This window comes from Argiope bruennichi, chromosome X1 (assembly GCF_947563725.1).
Source record: "Argiope bruennichi chromosome X1, qqArgBrue1.1, whole genome shotgun sequence".
NCBI lineage: Eukaryota > Metazoa > Arthropoda > Arachnida > Araneae > Araneidae > Argiope > Argiope bruennichi.
The window spans coordinates 93,816,511-93,838,340 of record NC_079162.1 but is presented as its reverse complement, the minus strand read 5'-3'; the positions used below and the strand labels follow the sequence as shown (position 1 = coordinate 93,838,340).

Below are 21,830 nucleotides of genomic sequence, written 5' to 3'. Positions count from 1 at the left end.
AAAGCAAATTTAATGAAAATTCTTTCATTAGCTTATAAAGCGATTTTGTAATCTATATCGTTTTAAAATATAGTATTTAAGAAATTGATCTTCATGTCATTTGTTTTTAATTTACTTGTTAAAATATAAAATATAGAGATATTTCCCAGAAATATTCGAAATATGGAGATATTTTGCGGAATCTGAAATTGAACAGATTAAAAAAGCATGCATATCTTATAAGTTATTATTATTTTTGAAAAACTGCACAATTCCACTTGCTTATTCATTAATATCTCATGAGTCTATCTGAGGCAATTTTGTTATCTACATATTTATCGTTTTTTCATACCTATATACAGATATTAAAATTTTTATAGGTTTTATATAGGTATGAAAAAAAAAAGATAAATATGTAGATAACAAAATATAAAATAAAATATACATTTATTATGAATTACGAATGCTCTTTTAAGAAATAATCAAAGATACTAACATTTTCTTATATTTTTTTCAAGTAGTCTTAATAAATATCTACCTTGCAAATGCTATTTCTTTTCATTTACCGAAACCCAATTTACCCAACAGGAACTAGAGGAAGATGTGTTATTGTAAAAAGGCAACATTGGAGACGGCCCCTTCATCGCGTGATTAACCAATCGATTGAAAAGTTATTCTATTGCCTTCGATTTTTATCGAAGCACAGAGAGTAAACGTGCAGAAACTAAACATTTATGCCACTAAGTTAGAAAAAAATATGAGACGATTATGTATTTTCATATCAAATACGAGTAACTGCGTAGCGACAATGATTGAATCGCCATGACTACGCTGACAAGAAAAATACACTTCGATCAGTAAATCTAAAAGTTATACAGACCAATGCTACTTCCTCAAAAAGCCAAGAGAAAAAAACAGCCAGAAATGGAAGAAAGACAAACATCGTTTACATTTGTCAAAACATGCGTGATATTTTTTATCAATACCGATTTGTTGAAGTAGCAAAAAGTTCATGGTACAGGAGTTTCTTCTATTTGCGTTGCATGAATATATTATATTTCGGATACTAGTATTATTTGTGATCTGTTTTGTTTTTAAAATATATGACAGCTGCAAAATAAGGGTTATTTTGAATTGCAAATGGTTCATTTATATATCTACTGAATATTTAGTTCCATTATCTATCAACGGACTTTGAGAGTAAGTTTGTTTACTACATACATAATATCATTACGATTTCAAGGGCGAAAACGCTCCCTTTTGTCTTTTATTTTCTAAAAGGGTGCATCCTAAAATTGCAAAATTTTGCATAAATACCATTCGGTCTTTGACACTTTGATGCCTTTTTTCTAAATAATCTAACATTATGATTTAAATAATACAATTGTCAAAATGGGCAAGAAAAATTGTATTAAAAATATTCAAACTAACAAATTCTATTTGAAAGTAATTCTAATTTCTAAATTTCAAATTAAGTGAAAACAACTGGATTTTGTGAACATCAATTCCAGATCCTCTAGTTGTTGCGGAGTGTTTTTTTAAATGTCAAACTGAAACATTTCGATTAATCGAAACCGCCTGATTATTTTGCTATTCAATACTAAGAATAGTTCGAGTCTACAACTGAAATTAATAATGAAAGGAGTTGCAATGAGTTATTGCCTGACTGACTTTAAAAGAGATGTTTCTTCCATTAGGTCCGCTGAGCTACTGCACTTCCTGAGCTTATTTATAAAAGTTAAATTTTCTATTATTATAAAATTTTCTTACGTTTACATCTTGAGACTTAGACTCTGCTTGCTTTCTTGCTGCCCTTCTAGGAGCCTAATATTCAACGAAAATGAAAATAAAAATGTAAAATTAAGACCCCCCCCCAAAAAAGGCAAGATAAGCGCAGGAGCAGTGTTAGGTAATGAACTATACAGGTTCATTGTGCAGCTCATCAAAGCTCACTGCACACACAACTGATTGTTTGATTTGGAAGAAGAAGCAATCCCCCCCCCCTCTTCAATTAATAGGTAGGCGCTCGAGCTGTAATTAGAGTAGACCTGACTTGGAGCTCTGATAATTTTTTTCACTCCCATCCACAGTTTGCCTTCATTTTTCCATTTTTTAATGTCTTTCTCAATGGATGTTTCCTTGGCCGTTCGATTGCTTTGACAGAAACATATCTGCGTTATAAAACATTCATTTTTTAGGAGAATAAAGAGAATACTTGGGGAATAAAGATATCTTTGAGAAGATATCTTTATCTTTCCTCTATCAAAGAGAAACTCTTTGGAGAATAAAGATTTGAGGGTAATTTTCTGAAACATTATTTAGACAAAACTCTTTATGAGAAAACAATCATTATTAATTATTATACATAAAAGATGATGGAAGTTGTAAGACATTATTGCACGAAAAGTCATTTATTGCATATTTTAGACGACATTATCAAGCTGACTGGGCGAAATGGAAGTGTGCATGGAGAGGGAGGCTCTGATGGTTTCCTCTGTTGAATTAACGTAATTTTAACGTATTTAATTAACATAATTAACGTAATTTTTTTTTTCAAAATTGAAAGGACATTATATCGTATGATGTTTATTTAATATATATGAAATGCAACAAACTTTATAAGATGTTTCGAAATTAAAAGTTTTATAGGTAAAATATCTTTTTTTTTTCTTTTTTGCCGTCATTTGAGAAGAATTTTTGCTGCACTGTTAATTTCTAAGCTGACGAGTCGCTGTTGTCTCTAAGTATAGTAATTGATAATAATTTTTGAAAATAAAAATTGAGAATTAGACTTTTATTATTCAGGAGATATCTTAAAAATTTAAATAAGATATAAATAAAAATAGGATATATTTTATTTAGAGGATATTAAAATCTGGATAGTTAATCAGGAGCTTTAAATTATATTAGTTAGTACTGATAGTGTAGTAAACTAGTACTGATGATTTTCTGCCAAATTTCGTCGAACTGAAAGCAGATAAACTAGAAGCAAGTATTGATTTCTAAAGATTATATCACAAAGCCTATCAGCTGAAAAGTAAAGGAATAGTCATCATATCCGTAAATCCCCCCCCAGAAGATACTAGATACATCTACTACTTTTTCTTCATTATTTTTTCTGTTTCCGCTTTTACCAAGTCGAAATCTCAGGATACAGAATCTTCGAATTCAGAAGTTTCCTAAGATTATCAACGGAACCATAGATTTAAAAATAGATAAGAGAACTTTTATGTTTATCTGTTGCGTCCCCTTCAATCTTTTGCTAAAGTAAAAGTTATATTTAAGTCAAAGTCAAGTTAGAATCCCTCTTTCACCCTATAAAAGAAGAATTGTCTCTCAGGTGAAATTGCCTCTAGTTGATTCTAGTCAAAAGACAATTACTTTTTCCAATTTTTATTTTTCACACGTACACTTAAACTCAGTTTTTGCAATTATAACCTTCATTAAATTATGAAATATTCACTTTTAAAATGCAATTCAAATGGAGCTGTAGAGAATTAAGACAATATCAATAGCCAAATTGTTTTGACAGCAAAATGAAGGGATAAATTTAATGAACTTTTTCATATTTAATTAATCAGCAAATTATTCAATGTATTTAATCGGTTTTTATTACTAATAATCGTGGCCAGTATTAAAGAATAATCGGTAATTATTAATAATAAACGGTCTATGTGATAAATAGATTAATCGCTTTGATCGGCTAGTATTAATTATAATAACCGATTAGTCACATAACTTTTATATTTCCTCGCCTCATTTTACTAATCTCGTCTAAGAAAAACATTTATAAAAATAAATAATATTAAAGTGATTCATTCATCTGTGTAAAATATATACAAAAAATAAAAGCATATTTAAAAAACAGCAAAGGATACAAATATATTTAAAGATATTTCACAATTCGCGTTTCTAAGAACAAACAAAACTATAAGCAACGAAAAGAAATGAAAATTTTTTGCACTGCTAAACGAAATGTAAGGTATTGAATATTATAAATTCCTGTAAAATGAGTGAAACATTTTCATTTCACATTTTATTTTAAGTAGGGGAATATATTCAAATAGTAAATTTCTATTTTTGAGCAATAATGCAAGAATTAATTTTTTATTCAGTAATAAATCACGTTATAAATATTTCATTTTCTTGTTCAAAATAATCCGTAAAATGATTTTACTATTATTGTCTAATTAATTATTTTAACTAGATACTTATTGCCTTCTTAGAATTCATCTAAAATTGAATATTTTCCGCATTAGCTCATTTGATAATTACGAAAGTTAAATCAAATAAAATTTAATCTATTTCATTAGCTGAAATTTCTTTCATTTCAAGGACTCAACATTCACTGATATTTAAAAATTAAACATATTACATGCTGATTTTAAAAACTTTCTTTCCATTTCGTGCCCTTTCCATCTTATTAGCAAATTCTTCGGGCCTTAAAATAATCTTCTTAAAAGTACGTCTACTTGTGGTTCCGTCTCATGAATTTATTAACTCAGAATACGTTTCAGTACCTAGTTCAAACCTATGAACTAATTATTTTTCTGATAGAAGGAATCGTATCATGCGTACTTTCATCAGATACGCATTAGCAAATTAATTCTTGTAGTGAATAGCGTCTCTGGATGTTAAAAGCGAAGACTACTTTAAAACAATTTAGAAAGTTGTAAAGTTTAAAATATTATATAACATGCGAAACATACTTCTGAACTTTAGTACCTGCAAATTTTAAAATATTAATTAAACTGTAATTATTAATTTTAACAACAGTTTTGCTAATTTTTGATGGTTTCTTTTGCTAAAATATCTGAGGGAGGTACATTTTTGTGAAACTAATTATTTGAGAACAAAGGATTGACGCCGTATCTGGATCCATTCCATTAAAATATTATATAGCAGGCAACATATACGAAGGATGATCCAAAAAAATGTTTATAAGGCAAAGAAAAAATGCTTTGTTAACAATAGACACATGATACAAATGGTAATTAACCATTTAAAGGGCCATTTTTTTCTAGTCATATTATATTAAAATATTTATAGACTTGAAATTAGAATAAGAAAAGGGATTCATTTAGCTTATTAGATAAATTTAATTTGATTAATTAATTAATTTAGTTAATTAATAATTAAGTAACAAATCGAGACACATAATTTTGTCTGAGATAAAGAACTGAAGCATCTAAGTTTCTGACTCACTAAAAAAATTGTCAGAACTTATGTCAACCTACATAATTTCATACAAAGATTGATAAATTTGTTGGGAATCATACTTCCCACTGCCCTAGAAAGGTTTAAGATACATATGTGGCGGTCACTTCTCTACATAATCACCAAACCTGTTGAGGCATTTATCACACCGCTGGACCAATTTGTTTAACCCGTCTTGGTAATAACAGGTCTCTGGCTATTGAGCCAGTTCTGAGCACCTTTTTGAACATCACCGTCTGATATGAACCTTGTTTTGGATAAGTTTTTCTTCAATGCCGGAAAAAGGAACTAGTCACTGGGAGCCAAATATGTATGGGGTTGGCTCCAGACCTCTCACCTAAACGTTTCCAATCTCTCTGCCCGCTTCAAAAGAACGACACCATTTCACCACCTGTTGTCTACTCATTGTTTCGACCCCCCCCCCGTACACTTCAATGATTTGTCTGTGAATGTCCGATGGGGACACATTCTTGACCCATAGAAAACGTATCACGGCACGCTCCTCTGTACGAGACCACTTTTCTAGACGCCTTGTTATTATTGTTGCTGTTTCAGGTATCAGTGCTAATACTATCTGCTCGAACGACCGCTTTCTGTCGTCTGTCTCCACTCTGGGTAACAATATTCCCATACATAATTTCTACTTTCCATACTGCTGCTTGTAAACTTTTTTTTGATCACCCCTCGTACTTCCGAAAATTAGTCCCTTTAAAATATAAAAATATTTCTTAAAACTGTTATAATTAATTTTGACAATTTTAATTTAAGACTTAATTAAACTTTTTCCAATAATACCGGATTTAACAAATACAAGAAAATGTGTTAAATTAATTTAATGATAGTTCTTTACTTTTCTAATGAAAAGAAATTTAAATAGTGTAGGATTTGTGACCTCAACAAACTTAGTTATACTCCGGATTTAAAACCCCATTTTTATTTATTTATTTTAGTTCTAAGGAATAACATTTTATGTAGATGGATAATTGTTCATTAAATAAAAATGATAAACTCTTTTTTTATTGTCTTCTTTACTTTCCTGATTGCAAGGGATTAATTTAAGTTTAACTGTGCGAAACATTTTAATGCGTATTTATTTATTTTTTCATTTAATTCAATTGCTTGATTTTTGCTTTCACTTAGTTTTTATGACACTCTCAAAATCGTTTTTTGACAACATTTACTAAAAATGTTATATAGTAGATTTCTTTTTCCAAACGTAAATCATACGATTTGGATCGCTGCTATATATTATCAAGATTCAAATAAAAATGTTGTCGAAGAAAATAGACATTCAGTGAAATGGAAATTCTAAATCCTCTAGTATAATTCTTATTCATCTGCGTCTTAGAAAATACGCCCCAAAATATGTATGCAGTGAAACATTTTGTTTATATTACCTGACAACTAAATACGTCTATCAGTTTCGTTTTCGGAATGTGTCTTTTTCGTCTATTGCAGAATCTAAATATGTAAAAGAAAGTGACGACACATTTACCTGCCAACCCCACAAATAACTATTGCTTTACGCTTGTTCTTTATTATTTTTTTATTCGGTAACATATCGCTCTTTGACCCCTTTTTCAAGTGAAAAGATGGAGAGAAATTTAAGAATTAAATATTTCTTTTCATTGAGTATACGTTTTTGTAGAAGAATTCTTCAGTTTCATTTTCCTAATTTTTTTTTTCATAAAGTGAAAAGTAAGTGTTTTTTAAGAGAACGTGGATAAGAAACCGCCAGTTAGTGATGTAGTTCTTAATTTCGTGGTGAGTATGGAAAATTCATGGGGTTGAATTACCTCCATTCAAACGATGGTTCATACATCCAATGAGAGGAGTTGATCCGGGGTCGGTAATGACTCTTCAGAGTTCAACTTTAGTTTCTTCTCTCCTGCTGTAGCGACAACGGTCATTTAAATGTACCCTTGATGTTAATTGCAATGTAGTTAGTAATTTTCCATCAATTTCATAAAAAAAAAGAAAATCCATGTATATAAATTACTTTTTTATGGTATACAAGCATTTTAGCTCGACAGTTAAATGAACTATAAAAATTCAGATAAATGACAAATTTTATTTTCACTGGAAAGGTAAATAACAATTTAGAGATATGATTTCTTGAAAGAAATATAGAAGAGTGTTAACATCATGTATTAAATTAATAATTTAAAGATAATTCCGAATTATTAATTAAATGCGTCATGTTAAGTTAGCACTCTTTTATATTTCTTTTTCTTTCAATATAAATAGAACAGTTCAGTGATAGGAATAATCTCGGAAGTCTAGTTTATTAATAATTTGATACATCGCTTTAATTTAGCTGTCTTTCAGATTTCTTTTCTTTCGACATGTAAATATCATTTAGTGATAGGACTTCTGATTCGATATAATTTAATAATAATTTAATGCATCCCTTTAAATTTTCCCTATTCAAAGAAAATTCATACGATGGTTTCCGAAAAATGCCTCACTCATTATATGTTAAGACCATCGATAATCTACTTAAAAGTGTTCATCTATTTACACAACTCGACGATATTAAATGCTATTTTTAAGATTTCGAGGTGAGTTTTCCACAGATATTGTCATAATGGTATGAATCGATACTATAAATATGCAATGAAATGAATAAAAATTAACACACGGATCTCAAGAGGTAAAATATTTTAAAGCTAAATTCTTTCGATTATGGTTAATAAGAGAGTCTGGTTAAAAAGTGATTTATTTGCGTACATGATAGAATTCATATAACACTTTAAAGTGTTATATGAATTCAGAAGCATTTACTGGAAATTAGAAGAATTTGAAATGAATTCAGAAATGGAGTGGGTGGCGCTATTAAAATGCTATTAAAGTTCGGTGAATATATGAGTAGATGGAAGATGGTTGGTTGGTGTCCTGGGATTAATGTCAAAAGAGACAAGCTACGCCAAGCCTATAAATTAAATTAAAAAGATATTTGCTAAGAATATGATTAAAAAGCTCTTAAAAATTGTATTATAAATAAGAATAAAATAGTATGTTTATTTTGTATTAAAACAATCATAGAAGCATATTTTCATATTCTTTTATAATTAGTTAGTTATTTTTCAATAAGGAAGTGCATATTATCGCTAAATTAAATGAAATTAATTTGGAGATAATTAATTAAATGAAAAAATATTTGCTAAAAATATGAAATAAACTGTATTATAAATAAGAACGAAAAAAGTTAAGTGGAATTTGCATTAAAACAAAAGTGGAAGCATATTTTCATACGCTTTTATAATAAGTTACTTATTTGTTAATAAGGAAGTGCATATTATCGCTAAATCAAATGAAACTAATTTAGCGATAGTAAAATAAATTAATGGGAAAAGGTATTTGATAAAAGTATTAGTAAGAATTTCTTAAGAACTGTATTATAAATAAATGTTGAGCTATATTATAAATACATGTTGAACTGTATAATAAATAATATGTCGATCATGGATGCATATTTTCATATGCTTTTATAATTAGTTATTTATTTATTTTTTAATATGGAAGTGCATATAATCGCTAAATTATTGAAAAAATAATAAACTTAGCACTTGCAAAAACTACGAAAAGAGTACGAAGCTTATGTAAATGCAAATGCACTAAAGCAATATGCTGGATATATATATATATATATATTCATTTAAAATCCTGTAAATTAAGGATTTGGTTCTGAGCCCATTTAGTCTTTGTTGTTTTGTTTTATTATTTTTCTTTGAATACTTAAACTGGGTTTAAATTTGTCAGAATTCCTGTAAGTTCCTAGCCACTTTCGTCTTTTCTTATTTCGAATAAATTTAAAATGTTCTTTTTTGATTCTGCTAGATTCCTGAATAGAAGCATTTGTTTTCTCCCCCAATTAAAATAAAAATGTATTGTCGTATTTTATTATTCAGTGAATCGCAATCGGAACATTTCATTAAAATTTTGCTTTCTGATACCGAATGCAAAGCTATGTTCAAAATATCCAGCTGGTACTATTTTTGCTTAGTTTCAATTGCCTTAAAACTCTTATCCATTATTTCGATATTTTGAGGAAAAACTTCAGAGTTTTCTTAACAATACGCCTGTTATCCAACAATTTATTTTGTTGCGAAATAAAAGAAAAGAGCATTTCTCTTCAGAAATTGGTCTACCAGTTTGTTTTTTCTTTCCCTTTGAACTCGGCAGCAAAAATATCTAATTAAGCTAATTTTTAAAAGTAAATACTGGTTGAAGGATTGCTATAACAATCCTTCAAGCATTTATCTTTCAAAATGCATATAATTAGGTTTATTCAGATTTCCTATAACAAGCGTACATTAGGGAGCGTACATTATATCGCCCTATTGCTGATGCTTATTATAAACATTTATTTTCTGAAAACCTGGACACACTTGTGAGTACACGATCAAGAACTGTGTGGAAGTTTTTTCCATTGCGGGCAGTTCGATAAATTTCGTAAATTTTTTGACGCTTCGCAGTGCTCACCGTTCTTCGCAAACTTTCAAGTGTATATGCTAGGCCAAATCTACAAATAAATGCGTGGGCTGTTAATTTAAGGGATGTGTGATTGCTCGCGAGGTGTTCGCTCACTCTTCACATTGGGTATACCATGAATCAATGATCATGAATCCCAAGCACCCTCCGTAATTTCGTAAAATGGGCGTTTAGGGCCTTTCGGTATTTATAGAGTTAAGCTTCACAGTGTTTTCGTTTCTTGAATAAGAAATCAGAATACTCTTACAATTAGTAATGGAGGTTTATCGTTTCAAATTGCGAAATGAAACATTGAATGAAATGAACATTTATTTCTTCAACCATTATTTCACACAGGATTTGCATTGCTTTAATATGGGAAAGAATATTTATGCTTGCAACTTTGACCTTTGTTCTCAGAATATTTTCTGTTTCGATTTTTTTATATTGAAGTTTCTTTCATTTTAGTATTTTCGTAATAAAATATTTTACACAGTTTCGGCGACTTTTGACTTTCGCTATATTTTATATTTTTGGAAGTGGAATGTTTCATAATCTCAAAAATTCAGTCTTTCAATTTTAGTCTTATAAAGTGGAGGACTTTTCCCCGATTGTGGAAATGTATGTTATTTTTAGGGTTGTAAAATTGTAAGCTCATGTATTAAATTTGAAAACTGTAAATAACACGAGTCGTTATGATAAAAATATGCCTCTATTTGTTTTTCTCAAAACTTTATTTTTTTGCAAATTTAATTGCTTACATATAAAATTATTTCCAATACATGACATTTTATAAATATTATTTATAAGCATAATGAACTTGTGAAGTATATTTTTATTTATTTCTGGGCAGTGAATATTTTGAAGATTCTATTTAATATTAAAAATATTATGGGATATTCAGATTTTTCAATTTTTATGATATTCAATATCTTGAAACCTTTTTATCTTAAATATATTAAGGTGAAAATAAGTTCGATGTAATTATTGATACTTTAATTACATATTATTTTAATTTTATGGTTATTTTAATCATAGGTGTTATTTCTGAATTATGGTTATGGACTCCGGGATTACTATCAAGTTAGGACATCACATTTTTGGTTTCTTTTTAAAAATACTCTAAGAAGTAATTTGTTTTATAATGGAAACATCACATTCTCTCTATATATATGTACTATATCTTACATCGTCTTATAATGTTGACTCGGAAAAATTCCCTGTATTTGCAATTAAAATTTCGACGATTTATTTTCATTATTTAGAACATCCTGTTCTTTCAGAAAATTTCGACAAGAAAAAAAAACACTACTCTACTTCTTATAAAAATGTTGCAATAAACTTAATCACTATTAATTAGAAAAAAATATTATGTAATAAATTTATTCATTTTTATTTCAAATTCCATCTGAAAAAATATATTTTTTTCTTTCAGTATCTCCAGAAATGAAGCATTTTGAAGAACATGATTGTCTTCTTACTTCAGAAATAAAGATATCCATGATATGCATAGGTACAGAACCCTAACAGGCCAGTTCCTTGCCTAAATAATGAAACTGCAGCTTTTAAAAAATACACATAGACTCGAGTCCAATCCAACATGACTTTGAAGTCGTATAGAAAAAGTGCAACCTGAGTTCAAGCCTCAGCTCTCTTTCTTTTATCTATGTGTCCAGATTTTACTGTCTATTCAAGTAATTATCTAGCATAGAGTAGATATGTTTGTTAGTAAACTGTCAATATGACTGAAGGAGCTATTTGTGTTTCTAGAAACTATTAGTGAGTGAATATACAGACGGAATTATATTTATCTTGCTCGTGTAGTTGAAATAGCAGAACTTCATCAACAGTTACTGAGAGTTACTTAGAAATAGTCTTCTGTTTATCAGCCGGACATTAGACATTTTAGACTATCTTGTCATCGGACACCACGCAAGTGGCTACAGAATGAAATTATTTCTAGAATTACTTATTGTTTTCGGGACGGCTGCAATTCTCGCTGGGTCTTTACCTGAAAGCGAGGAGCTCTGTAGATCCTTCAGAGAAAATGGAATGTTGAGCAATCGAACATCAGAACCACTTCTGCAACTGATTCTTCAACACACATTCCTGGAAGCCGATAATGGAATCCTTCCCGAGTTACGATATAATGGTAAGTCTGATCTCTTCTTTTAAGGGTTCAAAATTATTTTATTGTGCTGTTTTTAAGGTGTACGTACACACTTGAAACTTGGAAAATCGTTCAAAATATCGATTTTTTTTTATTGCTTCAAAATTCTCTCTGATCCTTTATCTTTCAAACGATACCAAGATGTTGTCAATATTCGGAATATTTCTCGAGTTATAATTATTTTTCTTGACGTATTTTCACTAAAAACTCTAGTTTCGGATTTTTTAAACTTATTTTATGAAGAATGATATTTTCCCAATATGTAGGTTCATTCAAACAATCATAACTCAACAAGAGATTAACCAAATACAATTATTTATATATCAAAATAATCTGTATGAAACAGTGGATGTTTTGTGCCTCAATCAAAGTTATATTTATAGAAATAAATTTTTAATAGCTATTTAAATGTTAAAATTACAGAAAAAATCTCGCATTTTCTATTCATCGCTGATAAAAAAAAATTGGTAAAAAAAAAACTATATATTTTTATAACTCGATTGAGGCAGACAACATGAAGACTAATATTAGACAAAATTTCCAACTAGAATTGTTTGTCTGTACTAATTAGAATTTAAGATATCATGTTTCAAAAAATATGCTAATTAGCTCATTAAATATTATTTAATTAATTAATAATTAGTAAAATATGGTTTTTTCTCACTGAAATGAGTTTAAACATATATTAATGACCTACTGTAAAAAAAACTGGATTTTTAAGGTTAAAATTTAAAAAAAAACTCTTCTGCTGTATACGTACACCTTAACGCGTAACTGGAGACATGAATTTCCTCATGCGGCCAGAAACATGGAGTTAAAATGACTCCATTTTTCTTTTTTCTTTTTTGACCTTTGTAAACAGCAATGGAATATATTTTGGAAACATAATACATTCTGGAAATCATGTAGTTACCAAAAATATTAAAAATGTTAAACGTTATGATATTAAATGTTGGAAAACTGTTATAAGAAAAACTCAAACGATCTTTTTAATGAGTATTTACTTCGTTTAGATATTACAGAATTGCACTAATGTTAATAACTGTTAGAATTTAACAAACATAAATGAAGAATACAATATTTTATAATATCATTTTAAGAATATTTCTTTACTATTTTTGCTTTATTCAAATTAAAAGCAGTTTCAGAAATATGGAGTCAATGACTCCATAAATTACAACAAAAACTTTGAAAAAGAATAACCCGGTTATACGCAGGTGTTCATACTTGGACTTTTGCCAATATTCTGCTGAAAGAATAACTTGAAGGTACTGAGGCGATGACTATATACAAAGACAAAACAACACTTGATAATAAGAGCTAACGAATAACGAACGAGGAGTCATTTTGACTCCAGTCTCCAGTTACGGGTTAACTTAAATGGTCCTGGATTTTATATGAAATTTCTTCCACTGGTTTCTTAGAAATAATATTACACGCCTTTATTGCTTTATAAAGAATAAAAAAAGACAGTGCATCATCAAATAATCGAACTCAAGATTTAGTCGAATCTCTAGGTTTCAGGTCTCCCTCAGTTTAATCCAAAGCGACTTGTTTCCCCAGAATTCCCCTCCTTACACACTCTTTAATAAATGTATTTGTGTATTATTAACCTCATCCATTGGCGGGCAACTGTTAGGAAAGTGTCTAAAATCATGCGATTTATGGAGATTTTTTGTTGGCGATTAATCACTAGGATGAGGCTAATAGACAATTATCAGATATTCGATTGAGTATTTTAGAGCCTTCTTTCCATTCGATTGAAACTAAAACTTGTCATAGAACTTCAATTATAGTTAAAAATGCATAACAAATTTCAACTCGCTGCGTTTTTGAGTTCGTCACATATAAAAAAATTCTTGAGTTTTTGCATATAAATGTCTATGAAAGAACAGATCGACTGATGGTCAACTTATTTATTAATTTCATTACAAATTTGAAGCATATCTATTTACATTTTAGATGAAAAATATATGCATGAAATTTTATTGATCTAGCTCTTTCCGATTTTTAGTTATGCTAACTTATATTCTGACAACCGGACATACAGATTTCCTCTGAATGTATTTCTTTCAAAATTTAATAGAAACCTACAAATTTGGAGTAGAGACCATTTACCAAATTTCACCTGTCTAGCTGTAAACATTTTTGAGCTATCTTGTTTGCAGAAAGATAGACATAATTTAAAAAATATGCTTTTTGGACACCAGAGGGCTCTGAAACGTTGAGATTCGTAAAATTCTCGAGTTCGAATTTTTCGATGATTACAGTACTATCTCTTTGTATACTTCGTATACGAGAAAGAGATAAGATAATTTTAGAATGTTGTCAGTCTGTGGATAACTCATAATGTTGTCAGTCGTAACTCAAAAAATTTTTGAAATAGACGAATGAATTTAGTGTGTGGTTTTTACATCAAATTTGCATCATTCTGTCACACTTGAGCAAAATCTATTAACAGGACGCATGTCTGTCGGTCTGAAAGCATCTTAACTCTATAACTATTAAATGAATTAGATGAATTAAATTTATAGATTTTTCACATCTTTAGTGTAAATCCGTATCAGATTTAGAAGCAAATCAATCTAAGAATTGACCGTCTGTCAGTCTGCATATTATATACACGAAAACGTGATAATTAAAAATGTAGTGACTTAGATAAATGGTGTTTGGTACATTATCGTATTACTATAATTGAAATTTTGGATAAAATTTTAATCCAAACCAGTCGATAAAAAAGTACCCAAAATTTATAACTGCTTTTCTTCAACATACTGCGAAGCACAAAACACCCATGTACGGCACCCTGAGAAAATGCGAGCACTCGTGGCTTTTACTGCGTTTACCAAGGTCAATAATTTTCATGTTGGAGAAGGAGACTGACATCTTTACTAGGGAATATGAAAAAAAAGTTTCGGGGAGCAAAAATCTCTCTTTTTTTTTTACTTTACTATACTTAACTTATTTCCTGGTTATAAAGATGGGATTTTGCATTTGATTTTCTATTCTTGCTTAATTGTCGGTGTCCTGGCATAGAGGTAGGGAGTCTTTTCCGTGATCTTGGCGTCCCGGGTTCGAGTCCCGATTCGAGCATGGTCGTTCCTCTTCTGTGAGGTGTGTGAATGTGCTCTCTTGTAAAAAGGGGATATGAAAGCGAATGTGACGCATGAAATAGCTAAGTAGTTCTCTTGGTCCTAGTTGGCGCTACTGAAAAAACAAGAGACGCTCACTCGGTTTAAATCGCTGACGGATAACTGTCAACGAGCTTGTAAAGTGCCATAAGTCACAACAACATTCTTGATATATTGAAATTTCGCACAGTTGTGTGTTATCAGCGACAATACAATATTTTAATATTTCAGGAACTTACTTATAAATTAATCGGATAATTTTGTTTAAACTTTCCGACTCTACATAGTTACGGATATGAAAAAAAAATTAGTTTTAGGATTCCGTAACCTCATAGCAACGAATTATTAAAAATATTAACCTTTAAAAAGTAGAAAATCATAAAAATAACTTTTTGAAGCGCCCCTTTATCCATTTATTGAAAAATGTAAAATTTTTAATCTGAAATACGGATTTCGATATAAAATCGTATTTTAAGTCAAATAAAGTTAATTTTTGAATATAATCTACCGTTTCAGGGTCCGATGTTTTAAAGATAAGGTGTCAGCTTCTAGTACGAAGGATTACAATAAGTTCTGTCGCATATGTGGTCCTGCTGTACTCTAAATCTAACATGGGGATGGGATGGAGTATCTTTAGGTGTCATAACATTGCTTGGAAAGGAGCTAGCAGCTCAGGTGTCATCCTCGTTTTCTGATATTACTAAAAAAAAAGAGCCTTTGTGTTGCTTTTAAACGAGTTGCTAATATAACTGAACTGAGCTAATCTAATCCTTAATTTTAAATGAAACTTGAATTTCGATTAACTACTTAAATAAAAGTAATGTCGGTTTTTATTCTATGTTATTCAAATTTTATTTGAATTGTAATATAAGAACTTTGAATTTCATGTGATACAACTGAGGGCATTTCTGAAATAAAGTTAAAATAAAAAAAAATAAAAAAATCAGAAATACACTTTACCACCTACAAACTATTTGTGAGGGATGATTAAGCTTATTAGATCAAATGCAACCTCAGGCGTTAGATACATTAACTAAAGCATAATTTTCCACTTTATTTAAATACTTACTGTTTTCAGTTTAATTCATTTTAGATATATTAAAAGCCAATTAGAAAACAACAATACAGCTACTTTGGGCCAACCTTCGCAATTTTGGACTCGGCAATCCACTGGAGGCATCGGGTTTCGAACCTGAAGCCCTCCCACTCGAAATCCGAGCCTTTGCTAATAGACCACCGGGGCCATGTCGAAAGGTGAAAGATATAGTAAAATTTACAATGGACAAATAGCACGGCTAACTTTCCAAATTAGAAAATTTCAGATGTATAGTAATCCAAGTTTATTATGACTGGCGGATTGAATATTGTAAAATACAGGGTATCCTAAAAGCATTTACTTTTGTAAAATCGGTCACTTAAGAAAACAAAACTGAAGTCTATTTAATTGTATCGTGTTTAAAATGTGTTAAACATGTATTAAATTCTATTTTTGAATTTAAAGAATCTTCCAAAATTTTTATTTCCCGTTCTAGATTTAACTACTTAATTTAGGGAATTAAAAAATAATTTAAGTCAGTTTTTTTCAAATCAATTACATCTATGAAATATTAATAAAAGACAACAGTAAAGAAAAAAAAATCCCTGATTTTTTATCAAAACTACATCAAAAACTGGAAACTTGGGTTTCGCCCGTATCCCTGCAAAATTCAAATTTATTATTAACTCTGAGAAATACATTCTGAAGCAAGAAAATGATTCATAAAAAAAAGTATAACTCTGTTATCATAAGAATAAGTATATCTGAAAAAAAAAAGCCTTTATAAAAGTAGTCTTTTCAAATAATTAAATTTGAAAAAAAAAAAGTGCATTTCAGCATCATGACTTTTATACAAATTTCTCCAGTACCGAATCAGATTTCTTTATCGTTATCCATAAGGTATCAAGGGCATCCCATGAAATCAATACTAATGCAATAAAAAACTATACTGTAAAGAAAAATAAAGAATATTATCGAAAACTAGCAAAAGAAAACGGAAATTTTCTTTAGCATACTTCAACTACACGGCACGTTTTGTCTTTATTTTGTCGACTAGGAAAAAGTGTCCATTAAATATTTTAGATCTAAAATTTTGTTAAAAATGTACCACGTTTTCATAACTTCGGTGTATAAACCACGTATCAAAATTTATCAATCTAGCTGGTTGTTGTTTTGAATTTTTCATTTTCACATGCCGCGAATAGAGAAACAAATAGTTCTTTTGACTGAATTTGTGCAAAATTTGGTTTACTTCTGACCTACAAATGTGAATCTTGAGTACACACAAAATTACATCCGTCTGTCTAATTATGTTTTTGAGTTACTGTATTCATATACATTTAGAAATATAAATATAATTCGAAAGGTGTTTCTTTCGGATTCTTTATGGGTCACCGAAACTTAGTTGTAATGTCCCATGTTCGGAATCCGAATCCATTGTAGATCTGCCGTGTGTGCAGCCAGTTCAAGTATCTTTCTCGTCATCTGACTAGGGTTCAAAGTTGCATTGTCCGTCCCAAAATAAGCCTTATATTGTTTTCAAGCGGAACATCAATATAATGAATCTTTGGATACTTGAATGTCTAAAACGAAGGGACTATATGAATATAAAGAGGTCAAAATGAGAAACGGTTTCCATAACTTTCCTATGAAAAACTAACTACAACTTTTTCCTATAAAAATTAACTTACACCATAGACATCTCTAAATTCCTTCTTTCTTCAATTATAATGATGCAACTGAAAATCTGAATATATTTGCAATACTTTAAAGGTCTTAAATTCATCATTTCTTACCAGAGTGTAATGCATCTATAAAACTAAAAATAATGAGTAGAAATTTATTTTATGATAGCACAACTTTGTAGCTGATGACTAACAATTGTTCAAATACACGTGATTTTGAAGAAAATGGGATATTTGTCCGTCATCGTCAAAGAAAATAAGCACTTTCCCTTTGGAACTGAGGATTGCGCATCTATATTTAATGTTGCATTGTATCTAAACCTTATAAAATCACCCGTAGTTCCGAGAAACTATATATTCTCGCTTCTTTTATATTTCCCTTAAAATATTTATGCCGTCCTATTGAGTAACCATTTTTTTTTAACAAAGAAAATACTTGGAAAGGAAGTTGTCTTTAAAATTTCCAATACGAATAATCCGGTAATTTAATGATTAACATATTTCATTTGAAAAAAATGGTAATTTAATCGTTAACATATTTTGTTTGAAAAAAAAATGATAATTTATCGTTTTGATTTTAATTTTTAAGTTATCTATTTTTTTTATTATTTTTTGTATTAATGACTATATGTCTGACGAATTCATTGCATTAGTTATATTCAAGATATATATATATATATATATATAATATTACGTCTGAATCTTTGACACAAAGAGTTAAAAAATACATTTTTCTTGGCCGAGAATGATCGATTATGAAGGATGTCTTTTGGATGATAGAATCATTGATTTTGGTGGTCTAAGCATTATGTAAAACAAGGTAAATGGCAATCTTGTAAACTGCAATTTCTGGTCACATTTCCTGATTTTTTAAACGAATCCTAGTGGCTTCCAAAAAGTTATTCATAAAATATTAAATAAAAATTAAGATATGACTAAACTCATCTACTTATTTTATATGTATTTCTTTTCACCTGTCCAAACTGAATACTCTGAATAAATTGAGGGGGAAAAATCTAATTTTACAGAATAAATTAATTTTTCTCTTATTCTAATTGAAAGACAAAAATCTATATTTTATTATTATATTCGAAACATTATAAAATCGGCAATAAGAGTTTGAACGTGATGGTTTTCTTGAAATTCCAGCTATTTAAAAACTGATGTAAGTAAATTAAATCCAATAAAAGGAGGGCAATAATTTTTCTAATCTATCTAATAAGGAAGAATAATTTTCTTTAGATAGCCCATTTGATTGAATTCCTCTTGAATGCATTCATTCATTTTTACAAATATCTACACTTTGCCTCAAAGCATGTATTGGATAACTTTCCACAAATTTAAATAAATAGTTTCTAAAATAAAACACGTTAAAAAAATTATATTTTTGTCGAATATTCATAAAAGCTTGAAAAAAATATCTAAATGAAAAATATCTAGTATCTAAATGAATGATCATGCTAAATTAAATTTAATGATTTGAAGTTAATTTTCCTCATTTTTCTCTTCATTCTTTAGACAAAATATTCGCTAAAAAAGAAATATTTTTTTTAAACCATGCTTTTCAAAGAATCTGGAATAAAATGCGCTCTTTATCCGATTTTAAGATTGATGAGACGGTTTTTTACTATTTTTTATGAAGAAGAATATTTGGTAATTTGAAATATTTTGGATATTATCTCATTTGTAAGAAAAATATTAGGGATGGTGTATGAAAATTAATACTTTTGTTTAAGCAGAAAAATAATTATATCTTTAGGAAATGAATTCCTCTAAAGGTTAGAAAATTCAGGCAAGATATCTCTTAAATCTATCTGAAATATTCGATACAGACAAAAATATAGAACTGAGATCGATCTTCTAACATATATTTTGACAGTTCAATTTCAAGCACAAAGATATGATCGTATCAAAAACACTCAGTATAGTTCGGAGTATAGCAACTATACTTCAGCTTTTTACTATTACTATTTCTACTTTTATATTATTAAACTACTTATCCGCCGATTCTCCATTTATTGCTACTATTCGTAGAAAATGTGTTAAAGGGAAATAATTATTTTATTTTTAATATAAATATTCTTCTGATTTTAGAAAAACTAACGTTATAGAAATGAAATTAGAAATATATATGTCAATAATGTTTCTTTTATTATTTCGATGGAAAACCTTACAATGGCGGTCAAGATTGTTTTATTATAAAATGGTGAAGATAATAATATGCTTAGATTCTGTAACTTGTTGAAAGAGAAATGAATATGATATATCTCCTGTTTCATTAAAAGATATGAGCAAGCTTTCACTTTCCTACAGCAGATAAAGAATTGGTATGCCGGCGCCCTGGCCTAAGGGTAGCGCGTCTTCCCCGTGGTATGGGCTTCCCGGGTTCGAGTTCTGGTTTGGGCATGGTTGTTTTCTACCCTGCGCTCTATCCGTGAAGGGTGTGAGAAAGCCCTCCCCCCCTGTAAAAAGGGGTTGTGCGAGCGTGTGTGTGAGTGTCATCTTCATATGAGTTAAAGTCAGACTTCTGCTCTCGACTGCTCAGGGGTCAAACAACAACAACAACAGAATTGGTATCTGATGACTAGAACAGTGAGTTGAAACACTCTTTTATACAAATGAATGATAGATTGTTGCAACACCATGGGCTTAATTCACGTCTTCTTTCTACACAAGATGCTCGTCGAATCAATTTGGGAACATTTTAATCTTCTTCTAATGACTTTTAAAGTGTTTTTGCTTTTTATATGGTCGATTCTGATACAATACTTACACCAAAAATCTAACGGGCCTGATTAACGTCTACTTGCTACACAAAATGCGTCGGCCCTATTCAGGAATACTTCGCGCATACTTCTTTCATTGGAAAGTGAAGACCACAACGCTTTCGCGGAAAAGTTAATACCATGGGATTCGGCGGATTAACTTTGTTTCTTGGTAGCACATTTATTTCCATTTTTTTCTACTTCTAAATAAATACTATAACTCTTAAACCTGGTATTACGAATGTTTGAACATTCGTATCTTTTCATATTTCTTGGATCTATGAATTCTGGGAATTTTGTATCCGAACTACTTTACTCTGAACTACAGAACTCAATAGATATATCTCTGATCACCAGAAAATAGTTTTTAGCTAAAAAAATCAAACGTTATTTTAAACCATTTTATCGAAACCAGAGCTAGTCCAAGGTTAGAGATCTTATTTATTTATTGTGAATACATAAATTTCAGGTAGGAAAAATATATACTTGCTAGCATATAGTTCTTGATATTAAATAAAAGAATGGAAATTTTGAAAATAAAAATTGAATTTTTTTTCCTTCCAGCTTTCAAGTTTTGAACAATTATTTATTTCAATTGTCCTTACTTCATTTTATTATGAAAAGTGTTCTAAGTTTAACAACATAATTTTCTAGGGAAATAATACGAAATTCGTGAGACAAAATATTTTATGGTTTAGCCATCAGAACATTTAAATATTGTTACCATGGTAACTTAGTGGAATGCTCAAATATTAGATTTTCTTTCCTTAACACATTGAAAGGGACAAAGTGGCCTAATAGTAAGGATTCAGCTTCGATGTGCATGCTGAATTCGATGTAAGGATCTAAATGTCTTCCCTTCTGGTGTGGTAGAGAGGCTGGGTTGCCAGCGCCGGGACCGCTCCTTTCATCTGAGCGAGGTACAAAAATGTATTTAAAAAATTTAATTCCCACCCTCTTGTTGCTTTCCAAACTATGTAGTTATATGAATTAAAATTTGGTTCGATTTATATTGCTAAATCAAATCATTAACAACTGAAAAATTGTTTAATGATAAGGTCTGAATGTATTTTTTTTTGTTTTTATGGACTAAGAAAATATATTGAAACTATCATAAAATTTTATATCGATATTTTAAAGAATAACGACTTATTTTCTAAATCCAAATTCGTAAAGATTAAGTCAGCCCGTTTGTGATAATAAAAAATGGCAACAAGACAGACGAGTGAAATTTATTGTAATCTCTACACCATTTGTATTATGGTCTTTACACCATCAAATGTGTAATAAATTTCGAATAAGTAAAAATATTTTTATAAAACGCATGTTGGACTTTATTTATTGAAAGATGAAGCCAGATATAAAATTTTCGTT

At 29.6% G+C, this 21,830-nt stretch overlaps 1 protein-coding gene across 1 annotated transcript in view; it reads left to right on the top strand.

Moving 5' to 3' along the window:
- The window catches only part of LOC129958989 (uncharacterized), a 325,187-nt gene that overhangs the window by 3,405 nt on the left and 299,952 nt on the right, over positions 1–21,830 (top strand). The window contains exon 2 of the mRNA XM_056071757.1: positions 11,105–11,821. Within this exon, the coding sequence (XP_055927732.1) occupies positions 11,617–11,821 (205 nt within the window). The 5' untranslated portion in view covers positions 11,105–11,616. The remainder of the gene's footprint in view (positions 1–11,104; positions 11,822–21,830) is intronic.